Below are 19317 nucleotides of genomic sequence, written 5' to 3'. Positions count from 1 at the left end.
TCCCCCCCCCCCCCCAACAGGTCACCGGCACCCGAAGGTGACAGCGGCCGCTCGCTGCGCCAGAGCCTGGCCGGGCTCTTCGCCCCCTGAGCCCCTCCCCCACGAGGGGCCCAGGCGTCCGGGTGCCCCCCCCACACACACGAGGACCCGCCTCCCCTCTGGCCAAGCCCCGCCCCTTCGTTATTCAAATATATGCAAGCCCCACCCCCCCTTCCCGTGTCGTTCCAGCCCCCCCCCCCCGGTTGCCCTTCGGAGGGGGGGGGGGTGTCTGGTCTGCTCATCCGTCGCTGTGTGATGTCATCGGTGCGAGCCCCCCCCCCCGTGATGTCACACCCCCCCGAGTGATGTCACAGGCCTGCACGTGAGCACCCCCCCCGTGATGTCACACCCCCATATGATGTCACATGCGTGTCCCCTCTTCCTCCAACATATCGCACGAGGAGCCGGGGGGGTAAAATAAAGGTCTGCCGCACCCTGCTGCTGCTTCCTTACGGCCCCTATAGACCTGGGCGGGGTCCCAACAGCCCCTATAGCGCCACGGGGGGCCCTATAGCTCCAGGGTGCCCCCATGTTCCCTATAGATGTGATCCCTTCTGCTTTCTATAGCCTCTGGGTGTCCCTATAGCTCCTGGGGGTCCCCATAGACCTGGGGGTGGGGTCCCTATGGCGCCTATAGCTTTTGGGGGGAGGCTCCTATCAACATGACTTCAATTCCCAGCAGCCCTTGCGCTGTGCCCCCTCCACCCTGCCGTGCCTTTGTCGCGGTGCATCGTGGGAGTTGTAGTTCCAGCGCCGCCCCCTCACCACCACCCCGGGCACCGTGCGGGGAGCGGCCATGTTGGTTCGCGGTGCATTGTGGGGCTTGGAGTTCGCGGGAAGGGCCGCAGCGGGCCGCCATCTTGTCTCTGCCGGCGCCGCGCGCATGCGCAATACACCACCCCCCGCCGCGTTCCCATTGGCGACCGCTGCCGCCCCGCCCCTGGCACGCCGCGCCACGCCCCCTCCAGGCAAGCCACGCCCCCTCCCCCGCAGCACCCTCGCGTGGGGCCACGCCCCTTCTCCCCAAAGCCACGCCCCCCTCCCTCGCAGAGCCGGGCCGGCTAAACCCCGCCTCCCTTCGGGACAGCCACGCCCCGCGAGAAAGCCACGCCCCCAGCCCCATCTTCCCCCCCCTCCTGCCCCACCGCCCCTCCCATCCTTCTCTTACCCCCCCAAACCCGTTTTTACCCCCCCACACCCCGTTTTTGCCCCTCAAAACACCGTTTTGCCCCCAAAATCCCCTTTTTGACCCCCCCCAAACCCCCCTTTTGCCCCCTCAGGCCCATTTTTTGCCCCCAGACCCCTTTTCACCCCCCCCAAAATCTTCTGCCCCCCCCCAAACAACCCCATTTTGCCCCCTCAAACCCCCTTTTGCCCCACAGCCCCCTTTTTTGCCCCCCCAGCCCTGTTTTTACACCCCCAAACCCTTTTCTGCCTCCTCCAAACCCCATTTTTGCCCCCCCAAACCCCTTTTTGCCCTTAAAACCCTTTTTTAACCCCCAAAATCCTTCTGCCCCCCCAATATTTTTACCCCCCGCCCCTTTTTTACCCCCCTGGAAGCCTTTTACTGCCCCCAAACCCATTTTTGCCCCCCCAAATCCCTTTCCCCCCCAAAAAAAAACCCTTCTTGCCCCCCCAAACCCCCTTTTCCTCCCTAACCCCATTTTTTGCCCCCCCAAACCCCATTTCCCTCCCCCAAACCCCATTTTTCACCCCCAAAATCCCATTTTTGCCCCCCAAAACCCCCTCTCCCTCCCCAAAACCCATTTTTTGCCCCCCAAACCACTTCTCGCCCCCCACAACCCCCATTTTCTGCCCCCCAAAGCCCCATTTTTCCTGCCAAAACCCCCATTTTTTGCCCCAAAGCCCCATTTTTTGGCCCCCCCAAAACCACCCCTTGCCTCCCCCAAATCCCATTTTTTGCCCCCAAACCCCCATTTCCCCCCCCCAGGGCACCAGCAGCCGCCTGGATCCGTCCTTTAATCGGGGGGGGGGGGGCCAGTACAAGGGGGGGGGGTCCCGGCGCGCCCCCGACTCCCCCCCCCCAAAAAACACAGCCCGGGGTCCCCCGAAATCCGGCACCCGCGGGCTCCGAGCTGGGGACGAGAAGGAGATCAGCGGGGGGGGGGAGATTTGGGGTGAAAAAGGGCGAATTTGGGGCAAAACTGCCGCAAAAATGGGAAAACTGGGGCGACGTCGTGTCCCAAACGGGCTAAAATGGGGAATTCGGGGACCGTGACACCCCCCCCCCCAATGGGATGATACGGAAAAGGCACAAAACACCCCCAAAAAGGGGGATTTGGGGGCACAACCCCCCAAACCCCCCCCCCAATGGAAAATTTTGGTAGTTAAGGACCCAAAATTGCCAAAATTCAGTTTTTTGGAGCGTCACAAACCATCAAAATCTTCCAAATTGGAGTTTGGGTAATTAAGGACCCAAAATCGCCAAAACTCAGGTTTTTTGAGCGTTGCAAACCCCCAGAACCCCCCCAAATGGAGAATTTTGGCAGTTAAGGACCCAAAATTGCCAGAGTTCCCATTTTTTGGAGTGTCGCAAACCCTCAAAACCCTCCAAAATGGGGAATTTAGATAGTTGAAGACCCAAATACACCCAAATTTACATTTTTTGGAGTGTTGCAACCCCCCAAAATCCCTCAAATGGGGAATTTTGGTACTTAAAGACCCAAAATCTCCAAAATCAGGTTTTTGGGAGCATTGCAAACTCTCAAAATCTATCAAATGAGGAATTTTGGTAATTAAGGACCCAAAATCACCAAAATTCAGCATTTTTGGAGCATCATAAACCCTCAAAATACCCCAAAATAGGGAATTAAGGTAGTTAAAGACCAAAATAGCCAAAATTTATGTTTCTCAGAGTGTCGCAACCCTCCCAAAAGCCCAAATGGGAGTTTAGGTACTTAAAGACCCCCAAATCACCAAAATTCAGGTTTTTTGGAGCGTCACAAACCTTCAAAATCTCTCAAATGGGGAATTTCGGCAGTTAAGAACTCAAAATGGCCAAAATTCAGCATTTTTGGAGCATCACGAACCCTTAAAATCCCCAAAACTGGAAACTGAGGTAGTTAAGGACCCAAAATAGCCAAAATTGATGTTCTTTGGAGCGTCGCAACCCCCCAAAACCCCAAAAAGGGGAATTTCGGTACTTAAAGACCCAAAATCGCCAAAATTCAAGTTTTTTGGAGCATCGCAAACTCTCAAAATCCCCCAAAACAGGGAATTTGGTAGTTAAGAACCCAAAATTGCCAAAATTCACATTTTTTGGAGTGTCGCAACCCCCCAAAATCCCCCAAAAAGGGAATCCAGGAGGGTTCAGGACCCCAAAATCCCCCCAAAATGGGTAATTTTAGAAGTTATAAAAACCCCAAAACCCCCAAATCAGGTGTTTACGAGGATCACAGACCCCCAAAACCCAGAAATGGGGCAAATAAAGGCATTTTGTGCCCCAAATCTACCCCCACAGATCAACACCAAAAATGAGACATTTGGAAGAGCAGAAACCCCAAAATCCTCCAAAATGGGGAATTTTGGGGGCCCAGCAACCCCCAAACCCCCCAAAATAAGGAAATTTGAGGCCCAGAAACCCCCAAAATGGATAGAAAATCAGAAACCCCCAAAACAGCCCCAAAAAAAGAAGAGGATCAAAAATTCCAAAATTCCTGAAATTTGGGATTTGAGCAACCATAAAACTCCAAAATCTGTTAAAAAAAAGAATTTTGATAAGTCCCGGACCCCAAAAATGACAAAAATGAAGGTTTTTGGCAATCAGGGACCATAAAAAAACCCCAAATAAGAAATTTAAAGACTCAAGAGACCCCAAAACTCCCTGAAAAAATAATTTTTGAAGGACTAAAACCCAAAATTCCCCAAAATAGAAAATTTGGAAAAATCAAAACCCCCCAAAACAGGTTAGGAGGAGTCAAAACGCCCAAAACTACCCCAAAAAAAGGAGTTTTTGAGCATCCAGAATTCCAAAAATTGGTAATTCTGAATAACCAAAACTCCCCAAAATGATAAAAACACAAATTTGCAGCGCTCAAAACCACCAAACTTGCCAAAACGGCAAATTCTGTGGTTATTGCCCCAAAATGTCTAGTTAAGAAAAATTTGTGGGCACCAAGTACACGAAAAGACCCAAAAATGGGAATTTTAGAAGCTCAAAACCTTCCAAACTCCCCAAAAAATGAATTTTGAGGGGTCCCAAACCCAAAACCCCCCAAAATGGAATTTTGAAGGCTTCTAACCCTAAAAACCCCCCAAAATGTGATTTGGAGAAATCATGATCTCCAAAAAAGCGAATTTTGAGGAGTCCCAACACCCCAAATTCCCCAAAAATGTGAATTTTGAAGGATTCTGACCCTAAAACCCCCCAAAAATGTGATTTTTGAAGGCTCCTGACCCTAAAACCTCTCAAAAAATAGGAATTTTAAGGGGTCCTGACACCCAAAACCCCCCAAAAATGTGAATTTTGAGAAATCCCGACTCCCAAAAATGTGAAGTTTGAGAAACCTGACACCCAAATCCCCCCAAAAACGTGAATTCTGGGAAGTTCTGACTCCCCAAACCCCCCAAAAACATGAATTTTGAGAAACCTGATACCTAAAAACCTGAAAACGTGAATTTTGAGGGATCCCAACGCCCAAAACCCCCCAAAAATGCGATTTTTGAAGGCTCCTGACCCTAAAACCTCCCCAAAAATGGGAATTTTGAGAGGTCCGGACACCCAAAACCCCCCAAAAATGTGAACTTTGAGAAATTCTGACTCCCAAAAATATGAATTTTGAGGGATCCTGACACCCCAAACCCCCCAAAAACGTGAATTTTGAGGTTGAGGGGTCCCGACACCCCAATCCCCCCAAAAATGTGAATTTTGAGAAATCCTGACTCCCAAAAATGTGAAGTTTGAGAAACCTGACACCCAAATCACCCCAAAAACATGAATTTTGAGGGGTCCCGACACCCAAAACCCCCCAAAATGTGACTTTTGAGGGGTCCCAACACCCAAAACCCCCAAAAATGTGATTTTTGAGGCTCCTGACCCTAAAACCTCCCCAAAAATGGGAATTTTGAGGGTCGCGACACCCAAAACCCCCCAAAAACGTGAACTTTGAGAAATCCTGACTCCCAAAAATGTGAAGTTTGAGAAACCTGACACCCAAATGCCCCCAAAAACGTGAATTTTGAGGGGTCCTGACACCCCAAAACCCCCCAAAAATGTGAATTTTGAGGGGTCCCAACACCCAAAACCCCCAAAAATGTGATTTTTGAAGGCTCCTGACCCTAAAACCTCTCAAAAAATAGGAATTTTAAGGGGTCCTGACACCCAAAACCCCCCAAAAATGAGAAGTTTGAGAAACCTGACACCCAAATCCCCCCAAAAACGTGAATTTTGAGAGGTCCCGACACCCAAAACCCCCAAAAACATGAATTTTGAGGGGTCCCAACACCCAAACCCCCAAAAACATGAATTTTGAGGGTCCCGACACCCAAAACCCCCCAAAACGTGATTTTTGAGGGGTCCCGACACCCAAATTTCTCCAAAAACGTGAATTTTGAGGGGTCGCGACACACAAAAACCCCCAAAAACGTGATTTTTGAGGGGTCCCGACACCCAAATTTCTCCAAAAATGTGATTTTTGAGGGGTCCCGACACCCAAAAACACCAATTTAGGTGCCCCAAGCTCCCCCTGAAATGGGATTTTTGAGCGATTTTGGGGGCTTTTCCCCAAAAATAGGGGGGTTTTGGGGGTCCCTGGGGTGCCCCGGGGCTTTGGGGGGGGTCCCGGGGGGGGTCCCCGTTTTTGGGGGGGTCCCGGGGTCCCCGTCCCCCCGTCCCCCCCCCCCCCCGTGCGCCCCTACCTCAGTTGTCGTAGTTGTCCCGGTAGGAACCCGATTGGAAACGTTCCCCGTAGCCCCCCTGGTTCCTGGTGGGGGTTTTTTGGGGGAAAAAAATGGGATTTAGGGGATCCCCTGGCACCCATGGGTGCCCCCACCACCCATGGGTGCCCCCCTGGACCCATAGACCCCCCCCGAGGTCTCTGGTTGCCCCCCAAGACCCCCAGCACCCTTGGGACCTCTTGGTAGCTATGGGTCTCACGACCACCCCCCAGCACCCATGGGACCTCTTGGGCACCCATAGGTCCCACCACCACCCATGGGTGCCCACCTGGACCCATAGACCCCCAAGAGATCTCTGGTTGCCCCCCAAGACCCACAGCACCCTTGGGACCTCTTGGTAGCTATGGGTCTCACGACCACCCCCAAGCACCCATGGGACCTCTTGGGCACCCATAGGCCCCACCACCACCCATGGGACCTCTTGAGCACCCATAGGTCCCACCACCACCCATGGGACCTCTTGGGCACCCATAGGTCCCACCACCACCCATGGGACCTCTTGGGCACCCATAGGTCCTCCTAGCACCCATGGGTGCCCACCTGGACCTATAGACCCCCCCTGAGGTCTCTGGTTGCCCCCCAAGACCCCCAGCACCCTTGGGACCTCTTGGTACCTATGGGTCTCACGACCACCCCCCAGCACCCATGGGACCTCTAGGGCACCCATAGGCCCCACCACCACCCATGGGACCTCTTGGGCACCCATAGGCCCCACCACCACCCATGGGTGCCCACCTGGACCCATAGACCCCCCCAAGAGATCTCTGGTTGCCCCCAAGACCCCCAGCACCCTTGGGACCTCTTGGTAGCTATAGGTCTCACGACCACCCCCCAGCACCCATGGGACCTCTAGGGCACCCATAGGTCCCACCACCACCCATGGGACCTCTTGGGCACCCATAGGTCCCACCATCACCCATGGGTGCCCACCTGGACCCATAGACCCCCCCTGAGATCTCTGGTTGCTCCTCAAGACCCCCAGCACCCTTGGGACCTCTTGGTACCTATGGGTCTCACGACCACCCCCCAGCACCCACGGGACCTCTAGGGCACCCATAGGCCCCACCACCACCCATGGGACCTCTTGGGCACCCATAGGTCCCACCACCACCCATGGGTGCCCCCCTGGACCCATAGACCCCCCCAGAGATCTCTGGTTGCCCACCCAAGACCCACAGCACCCTTGGGACCTCTTGGTAGCTATGGGTCTCACAACCACCCCCCAGCACCCATGGGACCTCTTGGGCACCCATAGGTCCCACCACCACCCATGGGTGCCCACCTGGACCCATAGACCCCCCCTGAGATCTCTGGTTGCCCCCCAAGACCCCCAGCACCCTTGGGACTTCTTGGTAGCTATGGGTCTCACGACCACCCCCCAGCACCCATGGGACCTCTTGAGCACCCATAGGTACCACCACCACCCATGGGTGCCCCCCTGGACCCACAGACCTCCCCAGAGATCTCTGGTTGCCCCCCAAGACCCCCAGCATCCTTGGGACCTCTTGGTAGCTATGGGTCTCACGACCACCCCCCAGCACCCACGGGACCTCTAGGGCACCCATAGGCCCCACCACCACCCATGGGACCTCTTGGGCACCCATAGGTCCCACCACCACCCATGGGTGCCCCCCTGGACCCATAGACCTCCCCAGAGATCTCTGGTTGCCCCCCAAGACCCCCAGCACCCTTGGGACCTCTTGGTAGCTATGGGTCTCACGACCACCCCCCAGCACCCACGGGACCTCTAGGGCACCCATAGGCCCCACCACCACCCATGGGACCTCTTGGGCACCCATAGGTCCCACCACCACCCATGGGTGCCCCCCTGGACCCATAGACCTCCCCAGAGATCTCTGGTTGCCCCCCAAGACCCACAGCACCCTTGGGACCTCTTGGTAGCTATGGGTCTCTCAACCACCCCCCAGCACCCATGGGACCTCTTGAGCACCCATAGGTCCCACCACCACCCATGGGTGCCCACCTGGACCCATAGACCCCCAAGAGATCTCTGGTTGCCCCCCAAGACCCCCAGCACCCTTGGGACTTCTTGGTAGCTATGGGTCTCACAACCACCCCCCAGCACCCATGGGACCTCTAGGGCACCCATAGGCCCCACCACCACCCATGGGTGCCCACCTGGACCCACAGGTCTCGCTAGGGTCTGTGGAAGCCCCCAGAGACCCCCACTCCCCCCCCAGTACCCATAGGTCTCCCTGATCTCTTCCAACACCCATAAGGACCTCCTGACACCCACGGGTCCCCCCAGCACCCATAGGTTCTTCTGACCTTCTGCAACACCCATAAGAACCTCCTGACACCCGTGGGTCCCCCCAACACCCATAGATTCTTCTGACCTTCTGCAACACCCATAAGAACCTCCTGACACCCATGGGTCCCCCCAGCACCCATAGGTTCTTCTGACCTTCTGCAACACCCATAAGAACCTCCTGACACCCGTGGGTCCCCCCAACACCCATAGGTTCTTCTGATCTCCTCCAACACCCAGGAAAACCTCCTCACACCCGTGGGTCCCCCCAGCACCCATAGGTCCCCCTGATCTTCTCCAACTCCCATAAGAACCTCCTGACACCCATGGGTCCCCCCAGCACCCATAGATCCCCTGATCTCCTCCAACCCCCATGAGAACCTCCTGACACCCATGGGTCCCCCCAGCACCCATAGGTTCTTCTGACCTTCTGCAACACCCATGAGAACCTCCTGACACCCGTGGGTCCCCCCAGCACCCATAGGTTCTTCTGACCTTCTGCAACACCCATAAGAACCTCCTGACACCCGTGGGTCCCCCCAGCACCCATAGGTTCTTCTGACCTTCTGCAACACCCATAAGAACCTCCTGACACCCGTGGGTCCCCCCAGCACCCATAGGTTCTCCTAGGGCTCCCTAGCACCTACGGGTCCACCCTACCTCCCCCAACACCCATGGGGCTCTCCTGACACCTATGGGTCCCCTTGGCCCCCATGGGTCCCTCCAGCACCCCCCAAGCACCCATGGCGCCCCACGGACCCCCCTAGCACCCAAGGGTGTCACCTAGCACCCATAGGTGCTCCTATACCAACCACCATCTATAGGTCTTCTCCAGCACCCATCGGTTTGTCTTGATTCCCACCACCCATGGTGACCCATAGATGCCCCCCAGCACCCATAGACGCCCCACCAGCACCCATAGAGGCCCCCCAGCACCCATGGGTGCCCCCCACCAGCACCCACCTGCCGCCGTAGTCGCGGGAGCCCCCGTAGCCCCCGCTGCGACCCTCGTAGCGGCCCCCGTAGCCCCGGTCGCCTCCGCCTGCCAACGGGGTGGGGTGGGGTGAGAGACGGGGACCCCCCCCCAGGGCACCCCGAAAATCTCGACAGCACCCCAAAACCCCACCCAGCACCCCAAAAGACCACCCAGGGCACCCCAAAATCCACCCAGGATGCCCAAGAGGCTCCTGGGGCACCCAAGAGGCTCCTGGGGCACCCAAATCCCCCCCCAGCACCCCAAAATCCTTCCCCAGGTACCCCAAACCCCCCCCAGGGCACCCCAAAATCTCGACAGCACCCCAAAAAACCACCCAGCACCCTAAAAGACCACCCAGAGCACCCCAAAATCCACCCAGGGTGCCCCAAGAGCCTCCTGGGCACCCCAATGCCACCCAGAGCACCCAAATGCCCCCCCAGCACCCCAAATCCTTCTCCAGGAACCCCCAAACCTCCCCAGAGCACCCCAAAATCTCAACAGCACCCCAAAAACCCAACCAGCACCCAAAAGACCACCCAGGGCACCCCAAAATCCACCCGGGGCACCCCAAGAAGCTCCTAGGTGCCTCAATGCCACCCAAAGCACCCAAGAGGCTCCTGGGGCACCCAAATCCCCCCCAGCACCCCAAAATCCATCCCCAGGAACCCAAGACCCCCCAGAGCACCCAAAATCTCAACAGCACCCCAAAAACCCACCCAGCACCCTAAAAGACCACCCAGGGCACCCCAAAATCCACCCGGGGCACCCCAAGAAGCTCCTGGGTGCCTCAATGCCACCCAGGGCACCCAAGAGGCTCCTGGGGCACCCAAATCCCCCCCCAGCACCCCAAAATCCTTCCCCAGGAACCCCAAAACCCCCCAGAGCACCCCAAAATCTTAACAGCACCCAAAAAACCACCCAGCACCCTAAAAGACCACCCAGAGCACCCCAAAATCCACCCGGGGCACCCAAGAGCCTCCTGGGCACCCCAACGCCACCCAGGGCACCCAAATGCCCCCCCAGCACCCCAAAATCCATCCCCAGGAACCCCAAACCTCCCCAGAGCACCCAAAATCTCAACAGCACCCCTAAAACCCACCCAGCACCCCAAAAGACCACCCAGGGCACCCAAAATCCACCCGGGGCACCCCAAGAAGCTCCTGGGTGCCTCAATGCCACCCAGGGCACCCAAGAGGCTCCTGGGGCACCCAAATCCGCCCCAGCACCCCAAAATCCTTCCCCAGGAACCCCCAAACCCCCCCAGAGCACCCCAAAATCTTAACAGCACCCCAAAAAACCACCCAGCACCCCAAAAGACACCCAGAGCACCCCAAAATCCACCCGGGGCGCCCAAGAGGCTCCTGGGGCACCCAAATCCCCTCCCCAGCACCCCAAAATCCTTCTCCAGGAACCCCAAAACCCCCCAGAGCACCCCAAAATCTCAACAGCACCCCAAAAAACCACCCAGCACCCCAAAAAACCATCCCAAGACCCCCTAAACCTCCCAATTCCACCCCAAAACCCCCCAGCGCCCCCAAAATCCGCCCCGAGACCCCCCAAAACCCCCCAAGGCTCCCCAAAACCCCCCGATTCCACCCCAAAACCCCCCAAAACCCCCAAACCCACCCCAAGCCCCCAAAACCTCCCAAATCTCCCCAAAACCCCTCAGCGCCCCCCAAAATCCGCCCCAAGACCCCCCAAAACTTCCCAGTGCTCCCCAAAACCCGATTCCACCCCAAAACCCCCCAAAAAAACCCAAAATCCACCCCAGGACCCCCCCAAACCCCGATTCCTCCCCAAAACATCCCAAGAGCCCCCAAAACCCCCCACTTCCACCCCAAAACCCCCCAAACACCCCCAAAATCCACCCCGAGACCCCCCCAAACCAACGCTCCCCAAAACACCCCCATTCCCCCCAAAACACCCCAAAGCCCCCCAAAATCTGCCCCGAGACCCCCCAAAACTCCCCGATTCCACCCCAAAACCCCCCAGCGCCCCAAAACCCCCCATTTCCACCCCAAAACCCCCCCTAGAACCCCCCAAATTCCCTCCCCAAACCCCCCTGCTGCCCCCCAAACCCCCCAGACCCCAAAACCCCCCGTTTTCACCCCAAAACCCCCAGCGCCCCCAATATCCGCCCCGAGACCCCCCAAAACCCCCCAGTGCCCCCCAAAACCCCCCATATTCCCCCTAAAACCCCCCCCGCTGCCCCCCCCAAATCCCCCCGGACCCCAAAACCCCCCGTTTTCACCCCAAAACCTCCCAGAATCCATCCCCGGCCCCCCAAAACCTCCCAGCACCCCCCAAAACCCCCCCAAACCCCCCTAAAACCCCCAAATCCCCTCCCCAAAACCCCCCCTGCTGCCCCCCAAACCCCCCAACCCCAAAACCCCCAATTTTCACCCCAAAATCCCCAAATACCCCCAAAATCCACCGAGACCCCCCAAAACCTCCCAGCGCCCCCAAAACCCCCCTAAAACCCCCCAAATCCCTCCAAAACCCCCCCGCTGCCCCCCAAAACCCCCCCAGACCCCAAAACCCCCCGTTTTCACCCCAAAATCCCCAAATACCCCCAAAATCCACCCCGAGACCCCCCAAAACCTCCCAGCGCCGCCCAAAACCTCCCAGCGCCCCCCAAAACCCCCCAAAAACCCCCCTAAAACCCCCCAAATCCCCCCCCGCTGCCCCCCAAACCCCCCCGGACCCCAAAATCCCCCGTTTTCACCCCAAAACCCCCCAAACACCCCCCAAAATCCACCCCGAGACCCCCCAAAACCCCCTGAGACCCCCCAAAACCCCCCGAGACCCCCCAAAATCCCCCAATTCCACCCCTAAAACCCCCCAAATCCCCCCCCAAAACCCCCCCGCTGCCCCCAAAACCCCCCCAGACCCCAAAACCCCCCGTTTTCACCCCAAAACTACCAGCGCCCCCCAAAATCCACCGAGACCCCCCAAAACCCAAATTCCCCCCTAAAACCCCCCAAATCCCCTCCACAAACCCCCCCGCTGCCCCCCAAAACCCCCCCCGGACCCCCAAAACCCCCCGTTTTCACCCCAAAACCCCCCCCCGGACCCCAAAACCCCCCGTTTTCACCCCAAAAACCCCTTGGGGGGGGGTAACAAAAAGTGGGGGTACCTCGAGCGTAACCCCGGCCCCGGCCGCGGCCCCCCAAAAAGCCGCCGCGGGAGCCGCGGGTGGATTTGCCGGCGTGATCCACCCGGATCTGCCGCCCGTCCACCGACTGTCCGATCCCCCAAAAAAAAGAGGGGGGGGTGTCAGGGGCCCCCCCAAAATCTCGGGGACCCCCCCAAAATCTCGGGGACCCCCCCAAAATCTCGGGGACCCCCCCGGGGGTGGCGCCGAGCACCTCCGTCACCCCCTTTTTCGCCCCCGAAATCCCGCCGGGATTCAGCTTTCGGGCGCCCCAAAATATCCTAGTTTTCGGGGAACCCCCCCAAAACGTTTTTGGGGCCCCCCCCGATGTTTTGGGGACCCCCCTAAATCTTCCGGGACCCCCAATTGATGGGAGACCCCCCCCAAATTTAGGGGGGTGACCCCAAATCCCCCCTGGGGACCCCCCAAAGGCCCTTGATTCCCCTTGGGGACCCCCCCGGGACCCCCCAAACCCCCCCAGGGAACCCCAAAACCCCTTGGGGACCCCCCAAAACCCCCCCGGGACCCCCAACCCCCCCCAGGGACCCCCAATCCCCCTTGGGGACCCCCAAAAACCCCCCCGGGACCCCCAACCCCCCCCAGGGACCCCCAATCCCCCCCGGGGCCCCCCAAAGCCCCCCAGGGACCCCCAAAACGCCCTTAATCCCCCTTGGGGACCCCCGGGACCACCAAACCCCCCCAGACACCCCCAAACCCCCCCAGGGACCCGTCAGGGACCCCCAATCCCCCCCAGGGACCCCAACCTCCTTTGGGACCCCCAAAAACCCCTTGGGGACCCCCAAAATGCCCTTAATCCCCCTTGGGGACCCCCCAGGGACCCCTAAAACCCCCCCAGACACCCCCAAACCCCCCCAGGGACCCCTAATCACCCTTGGGGACCCCCAAATGCCCTTAATCCCCCTTGGTGACCCCCAAAACCCCCCCCAGATGCCCCTAAAACCCCTTGGGGGCCCCCAAACCCCCCCAGGGACCCCCAAACCCCCTTGGGGACCCCCCACCCCGCTTTGGGGACCCCCCCCCGGGACCCCCCCCACCCCACCTCTCCGTTCATGGCCCGCATGGCGTCGCTGGCGTGCTCGGGGTTGGCGAAGGTGATGAAGCCGAAGCCGCGCGAGCGTTGGGTCTCCCGGTCCTTGACCACCACCACTGTGGGGTGGGAGAAGGGGGTCAAATGGGGGGCCGGGACCCCCCCACCCATGGGTGCTCTTGAAGATACGGGGGTAGGGACACCGTAAAGACGTTCAAAGACGCTTTGGGGAGCTCCAACCATGGGTGTCCCTCAAAAATATGACATCTAGGGCAACATGGAGACCACCAAGAATCCCACCCATGGGTGCTCCTTCAAGATACAGACATAAAGACACCATAAAGATGTCCAAGGATGCTTTGGGGGGCTTCATTTAGGGGCGTTCCTCAAAAATATGGGGTCTAGGGCAACATGGAGACCACCAAAGTTCCCACCCATGGATGCTCCTTCAAGATATAGGTGTAAAGACACCATAAAGACATTTAAAGACGCTTCTGGAATCTCTATCTATAAATGTTCCTCAAATATATTGAGTCTGGAGCAAGATGGAGACCACCAAGACTACCACCCATGGGTGCTCCTCAAAATATGGGCGTAGAGACACCACAGAGACGTTCAAAGATGCTTTAGGGAGGTCCAGCCATAGGTATCCCTCAAAAATATGGCGTCTAGGGCAAGATAGAGACCACCAACACTACCACCCATGGGTGCTCCTTCAAGATACAGGTATAAAGACACCATAAAGACGTTCAAGACTGCTTTTGGAGGCTTCATCTAGGAGTGTCCCTCAAAAATGTGGGGTCTGGGGCAACATGGAGACCACCAAAGTTCCCACCCAGGGGTGCTCCTTCAAGATATAGGTGTAGAGACACCATAAAGACGTTTAAGGATGCTTCTGGAATCTCTATCTATAGATGTTCCTCAAAAATATGGGGTCTGGGGCAAGATGGAGACCACCAAGACTACCACCCATGGGTGCTCCTTCAAGATATGGGGTCCCAGAGAAAATGGGGAGACCCAGGGACACCGCTAGGACCCTCACCCATGGGTGCTCCTCAAGATACGGGAATAGGAACACCATAAAGACATTCAAGGATGCTTTTAGGGGCTTCATCTAGGGATGTTCCTCAAAAATATGGGGTCTGGGGCAACATGGAGACCACCAGGACTCCCACCCATGGGCGCTCCTCAAAATATGGGGGTAGGGACACCATAAAGATGTTCAAAGATGCTTTTGGGGACTTCATCTATGGGTGTTCCTCAAAAATATGGGGTCTGGAGCAAGATGGAGACTCCCCAGAGCCCCCACCCATGGGTGCTTCTCAAGATAGGGGAGTAGAGACACCGTAAAGACGTTCAAAGATGCCTTTGGGGGCTTCATCTATGGGTGTTCCTCAAAAATAGGGGGTCTGGGGCAAGGTGGAGACCACCAACGTTCTCACCCATGGGTGTTTCTTCAAAATATAAGAGTAGAGACCCCATAGAGACGTTCAAAGATGCTTTTAGAATCTCTATCTATAGATGTTCCTCAAAAATATGGGGTCTGGGGCAAGATAGAGACCACCAGGACTCCCACCCATGGGTGCTCCTCAAGATATGGGGGTAGGGACACCATAAAGACGTCCAAGGATGCTTTTGGGGGCTTCATCTAGGGGTGTTCCTCAAAAATATTGGGTCTGGGGCAAGATGGAGACCACCAGGACTCTCACCCATGGGTGCATCCCAAAAACACAGGATTAGCAAGACCACAGACATTTCCAGGATCACTCCCGACAGCTCCACCCATGGGCGTCCCTCAAAAATATGGGATCTAAGGGGAGATAAGGACCCCCAGGACCCCAAGCCGTGGGTGCTCCTCCGAAACATGGGGTCCTGGAGAAGATGAAGATCACCAGGGACATCGCTAGGACCCCCACCCATGGGTGCTACCTCCAAATATGGGGTCCTTGGGAAGATAGAGATCCTCAGGACCTCTACCAAGACCCCCACCCATGGGTGTCCCACCAAAATATAGGTTCTGGGAAAAGATGGGAACCCCCAGGACCTCCACCCATGGGTGCTACCTCCAAATATAGGGTCCAGGAACACATAGAGACCCTCAAGACCTCTACCAGGACACTCACCCATGGGTGCTACCTCCAAATACAGGTTCTGGGAGTAGATGAGAACCCCGAGGAGCACCACCCATGGGTGCTACCTCCAAATATGGGGTCCAGAAGCAGATAGGGACCTCCAGGACCTCCACCAGGACCACCACCCTTGGGTGTCCCACCAAAATATAGGTTCTGGAGAAGATGGGAATTCCTAGGACCATCACCTATGGGTGCTATCTATGGGTGCTATCTCCAAATATGGGGTCTGGGGGCAGATGGGGACCACCACCCATGGGTGCTACCTCCAAATATGGGGTCCAGAAGCAGATAGGGACCCCCAGGACCTCTACCAGATCCCCCCACCCATGGATGTCCCACCAAAATATAGGTTCTGGGAGAAGATGGGAACCCCCAGGACCCCCACCCATGGGTGCTACCTCCAAATACAGGGTGTGGGGGCAGTTGGGGACCCCCGGGACCTCTACCAGGACCCCCACCCATGGGTGTCCCACCAAAATACAAGCTCTAAGAGGAGATGGGAACCCCCAGGAGCACCACCCATGGGTGCTACCTCCACATACGGGGTGTGGTGGCAGATGGGGACCCCCAGGACCTCCACCAGGACCCCCACCCATGGGTGTCCCACCAAAACAGAGGTTCTGGGGAGAGATGAGAACCCCCAGGAGCACCACCCATGGGTGCTACCTCCAAATATGGGGTCCAGAAGCAGATAGGGATCTCCAGGACCTCTACCAGGACCCCCACCCATGGGTGTCCCACCAAAATATAGGTTCTGGGAGAAGATGGGAATTCCTAGGACCATCACCTATGGGTGCTATCTATGGGTGCTATCTCCAAATATGGGGTTCAGAAGCAGATAGGGATCTCCAGGACCTCTACCAGGACCCCCACCCATGGGTGTCCCCCTAAAATATAGGTTCTGGAAGAAAATGGAAGCTTTTAGAATCTCCATCCATGGGTGCTACCTCCAAATATAAGTTCTAAGAGTAAATGGGAGCACCACCCATGGGTGCTACCTCCAAATATGGGGTGCAGGGGCAGATGGGGACTTCCAGGACCTCCACCAGGACCCCCACCCACGGGTGTCCCACCAAAATATAGGTTCTGGAGAAAGATGGGAACCCCCCAGGACCACCACCCATGGGTGCTACCTCCAAATATGGGGTCTGGGGGCAGATAGGCATCTCCAGGACCTCCACCAGGACCCCCACCCATGGGTGTCCCACCAAAATATAGGTTCTGGGAGAAGATGGGAACCCCCAGGACCCCCACCCATGGGTGCTACCTCCAAATATGGGGTCCAGGAGCAGATAAGGACCCCCGGGACCTCTACCAGGACCCCCACCCATGGGAGTCCCACCAAAATATAAGCTCTAAGAAGACATGGGAACTCCCAGGTCCACCACCCATGGGTGCCACCTCCAAATATGGGGTCCAGAAGCAGATAAGGACCTCCAGGATCTCTACCAGAACCACCACCCATGGGTGTCCCACCAAAATATAGGTTCTGAAGGAGATGAGAACCACCAGGAGCACCACCCATGGGTGCTACCTCCAAATACGGGGTCTGGGAGAAGACAAGAACCCCCAGGAGCACCACCCATGGGTGCTACCTCCACATATGGGGTGCGGGGGCAGACGGGGACCTCCACCAGGACCCCCCCCACCCATGGGTGCTCACCCTCCGAAATGGGCCCGAAGGAGCTGAAGTGCTGCTCCAGGCCCTGCTCGTCCGTGTCGAAGTTGAGCCCCCCCACGAAGAGCTTCCCCTCTTCCGACGACATGGCGGGGGGCTGCGGGAGAAGCCGGTCAGCTGGGGTGGGGGGGGGACCCCAAAATTGGGGGGGGACCCCAAAAGTTGGGGATCCCCCCCCATGGCACCCAAAAGCGGAGAAAACCCCTCCCCCAAAAGCCTTGTGGGACCCACCTAGGGCGTCACCATCCCACCCATGGTGGCCTCAGGACACCCGGGGGGGGCCCCCAAATCTGGGACCCCCCCAAAAGCCCTGTGGGACCCACCTTGGGGCCCCCCCCAAATCTGAGACCCCCCCAAAAGCCCTGTGGGACCCACCTTGGGGCCGCCCCCAAATCTGGGACCCCCCCCAAAAGCCCTGTGGGACCCACCTTGGGGCCCCCCCAAAACCAGGGACCCCCCCAAACTGGGGACCCCCCCCCGGGTCACCCCCTTTCCCCCCCTCCCACGGGATCCCCCCCCCCAGGATGAGGGACCCCCCCCCAAACAAGGCGCCCTGTGACGTCATCGCCCCAAGAGGGAACCCCCCCACGTGGTCGCCCTGACGTCACACACCCCCCCCCAGGAATCCCCCCCCGCGCCGCCGCGCACCCCGGGGACGCCGTGACGTCACAGCGCCCCCTCCCCGCCGGGAAAGGGGAGGGGAATCCCCCCACCACCACCGCACGCACGTACGTCACAATCGCGCCCGCACGTCACAACGGCCGCGCACGTGGGGGCGCCGCGCGCCGCCTTTCCCGCCGCGCCCGCGCTCAGGGGAGGGGACGCGGCGCGCATGCGCACGCAGCCCGCGCCGCCGCGGCGCGCATGCGCACGGCGCCCCCTCCCCCCCATCCCCCCCCTCCTCCTTGCTGCCGCGCATGCGCACACAGCGGAGCGCCCCCCTCTCTAAAGGAGACCGCGCGGGGTCGCGGCGGCGCATGCGCGGAAGCAGCGGCGGGCGCCGCCGGGCCCGGCGCATGCGCAAAGGCGGCCGCGCGGCGTGAAACGGCGACTATCGCGACAAGAGAAACGGAAAAAACGGGAAAAGGGGAGAATCGTGGAGTCGGGGGGAGGGAGCCCGATAGGCGCTAGGGAGGAGGGGGAAAAGGGAGGGGGGAGGGAGGGGGGAAGCCCACAGGCAACTCACCCGGCGGCAACGAGAGAAAAAGGCCGGAGCTGCGGAGACTGCGGCCGCGGCGCCGCCCGCCCGGGCCTTATATAGCGGCCCCGCCCCTCGGCGCGCCCCACGTGACGCGCCGCCCGCCTCCCCATTGGCCCGCCGCGGGGCCGCGCATGCGCGGGGAGGGGGGGGGAGGGAAGAGCGGGAAGGCCACGCCCCCAGCGCGGACGAGACCATTCGGGGATGGCGGCGGGGGGGGGAAGCGAGCGAGCACGTGGGGCCGCCCGGACGCCTGGGTCCCTTCCGGGGGGGGGGGGAGGGGAGGGAGGTGCCCCGGATGCCTGGGCCCTTCAGGGGTGGGGGAGGGGCTCCCGGACGCCTGGGTCCTTTGGGTGGGGAAGTGGGGGGGGGAAAACACCCGGACGCCTGGGTCCTTACTGGGAGGGGGGGGGGGACCCGGACGCCTGGGCCCCTTTGACGGTGGGGGAGGGGAACTCGGGCCCCTTTGGGGGTGGGGGAGGGGAACCCGGACGCCTGGGCCCCTTTTTGGGGGGGGGGTCCCGGACGCCTGGGCCCCTTGGAGGGTGGGGGAGGGGCACCAGGACGCCTGGGCCCCCCCCCTTCTTCCCCTCCCCCCCCCCCAGCAGACGCCGGACGCCTCGGTTCCTCGGAGCCTTTAATGGGTCCCGTACAGCCGAAACGACGCGTTTTTCCCCCCCCCCACCTTGGGTTTGGGGGGGTCTCTATAGGCGCCGTGGGGGGGGTCTCTCCCCCCCACACACCCCCTATAGATCTCCCCCCACCTCCCCGGCGCCTATAGGTGCCGCCGGGGCCCCCCCCAGAGCCAGCGGGGCCCTATAGAGGCCTCGGCGGGGCCGGAGGGGCCCGGCCTGAGCCGTAAAGACGCCGCGGGGACATTATAGATGCCATAGGGGACCTTAAAATC

At 59.0% G+C, this 19317-nt stretch overlaps 1 protein-coding gene across 1 annotated transcript; it reads right to left on the bottom strand.

Annotated features, from left to right (window-relative positions):
* Positions 1-2004: 2004 nt before the first annotated feature.
* Positions 2005-18488, bottom strand: LOC136995263 (RNA-binding protein 3-like). Its single transcript, XM_067315128.1, has 7 exons — positions 18399-18488; positions 17198-17309; positions 13415-13521; positions 12337-12442; positions 9188-9266; positions 5917-5981; positions 2005-2135 (listed from the first exon to the last, which is right to left on the bottom strand). Exons 2-6 carry the CDS (start codon positions 17298-17300, stop codon positions 5918-5920), a joined length of 459 nt encoding a protein of 152 aa, XP_067171229.1. The 5' UTR covers positions 17301-17309; positions 18399-18488; the 3' UTR covers positions 2005-2135; position 5917.
* Positions 18489-19317: the final 829 nt, after the last annotated feature.

The sequence above is a fragment of the Apteryx mantelli genome, chromosome 42 (assembly GCF_036417845.1).
Source record: "Apteryx mantelli isolate bAptMan1 chromosome 42, bAptMan1.hap1, whole genome shotgun sequence".
Lineage (NCBI taxonomy): Eukaryota > Metazoa > Chordata > Aves > Apterygiformes > Apterygidae > Apteryx > Apteryx mantelli.
Note: the sequence above shows the minus strand (reverse complement) of the source record. Positions and strands in the feature narration are given on the sequence as shown.

Bases quoted from the DNA above. Each gene is read 5' to 3' on its own strand.
- LOC136995263 (XM_067315128.1), bottom strand. From the start codon at position 17,300: ATGTCGTCGGAAGAGGGGAAGCTCTTCGTGGGGGGGCTCAACTTCGAC. The intron at 13,522-17,197 runs GTGAGCACCCAT...CCCACCCCACAG, and splicing joins CTTCGGGCCCATTTCGGAGG to TGGTGGTGGTCAAGGACCGG. The intron at 9,267-12,336 runs GTACCCCCACTT...CCCCGTTGGCAG, and splicing joins GGGCCGGGGTTACGCTCGAG to GCGGAGGCGACCGGGGCTAC.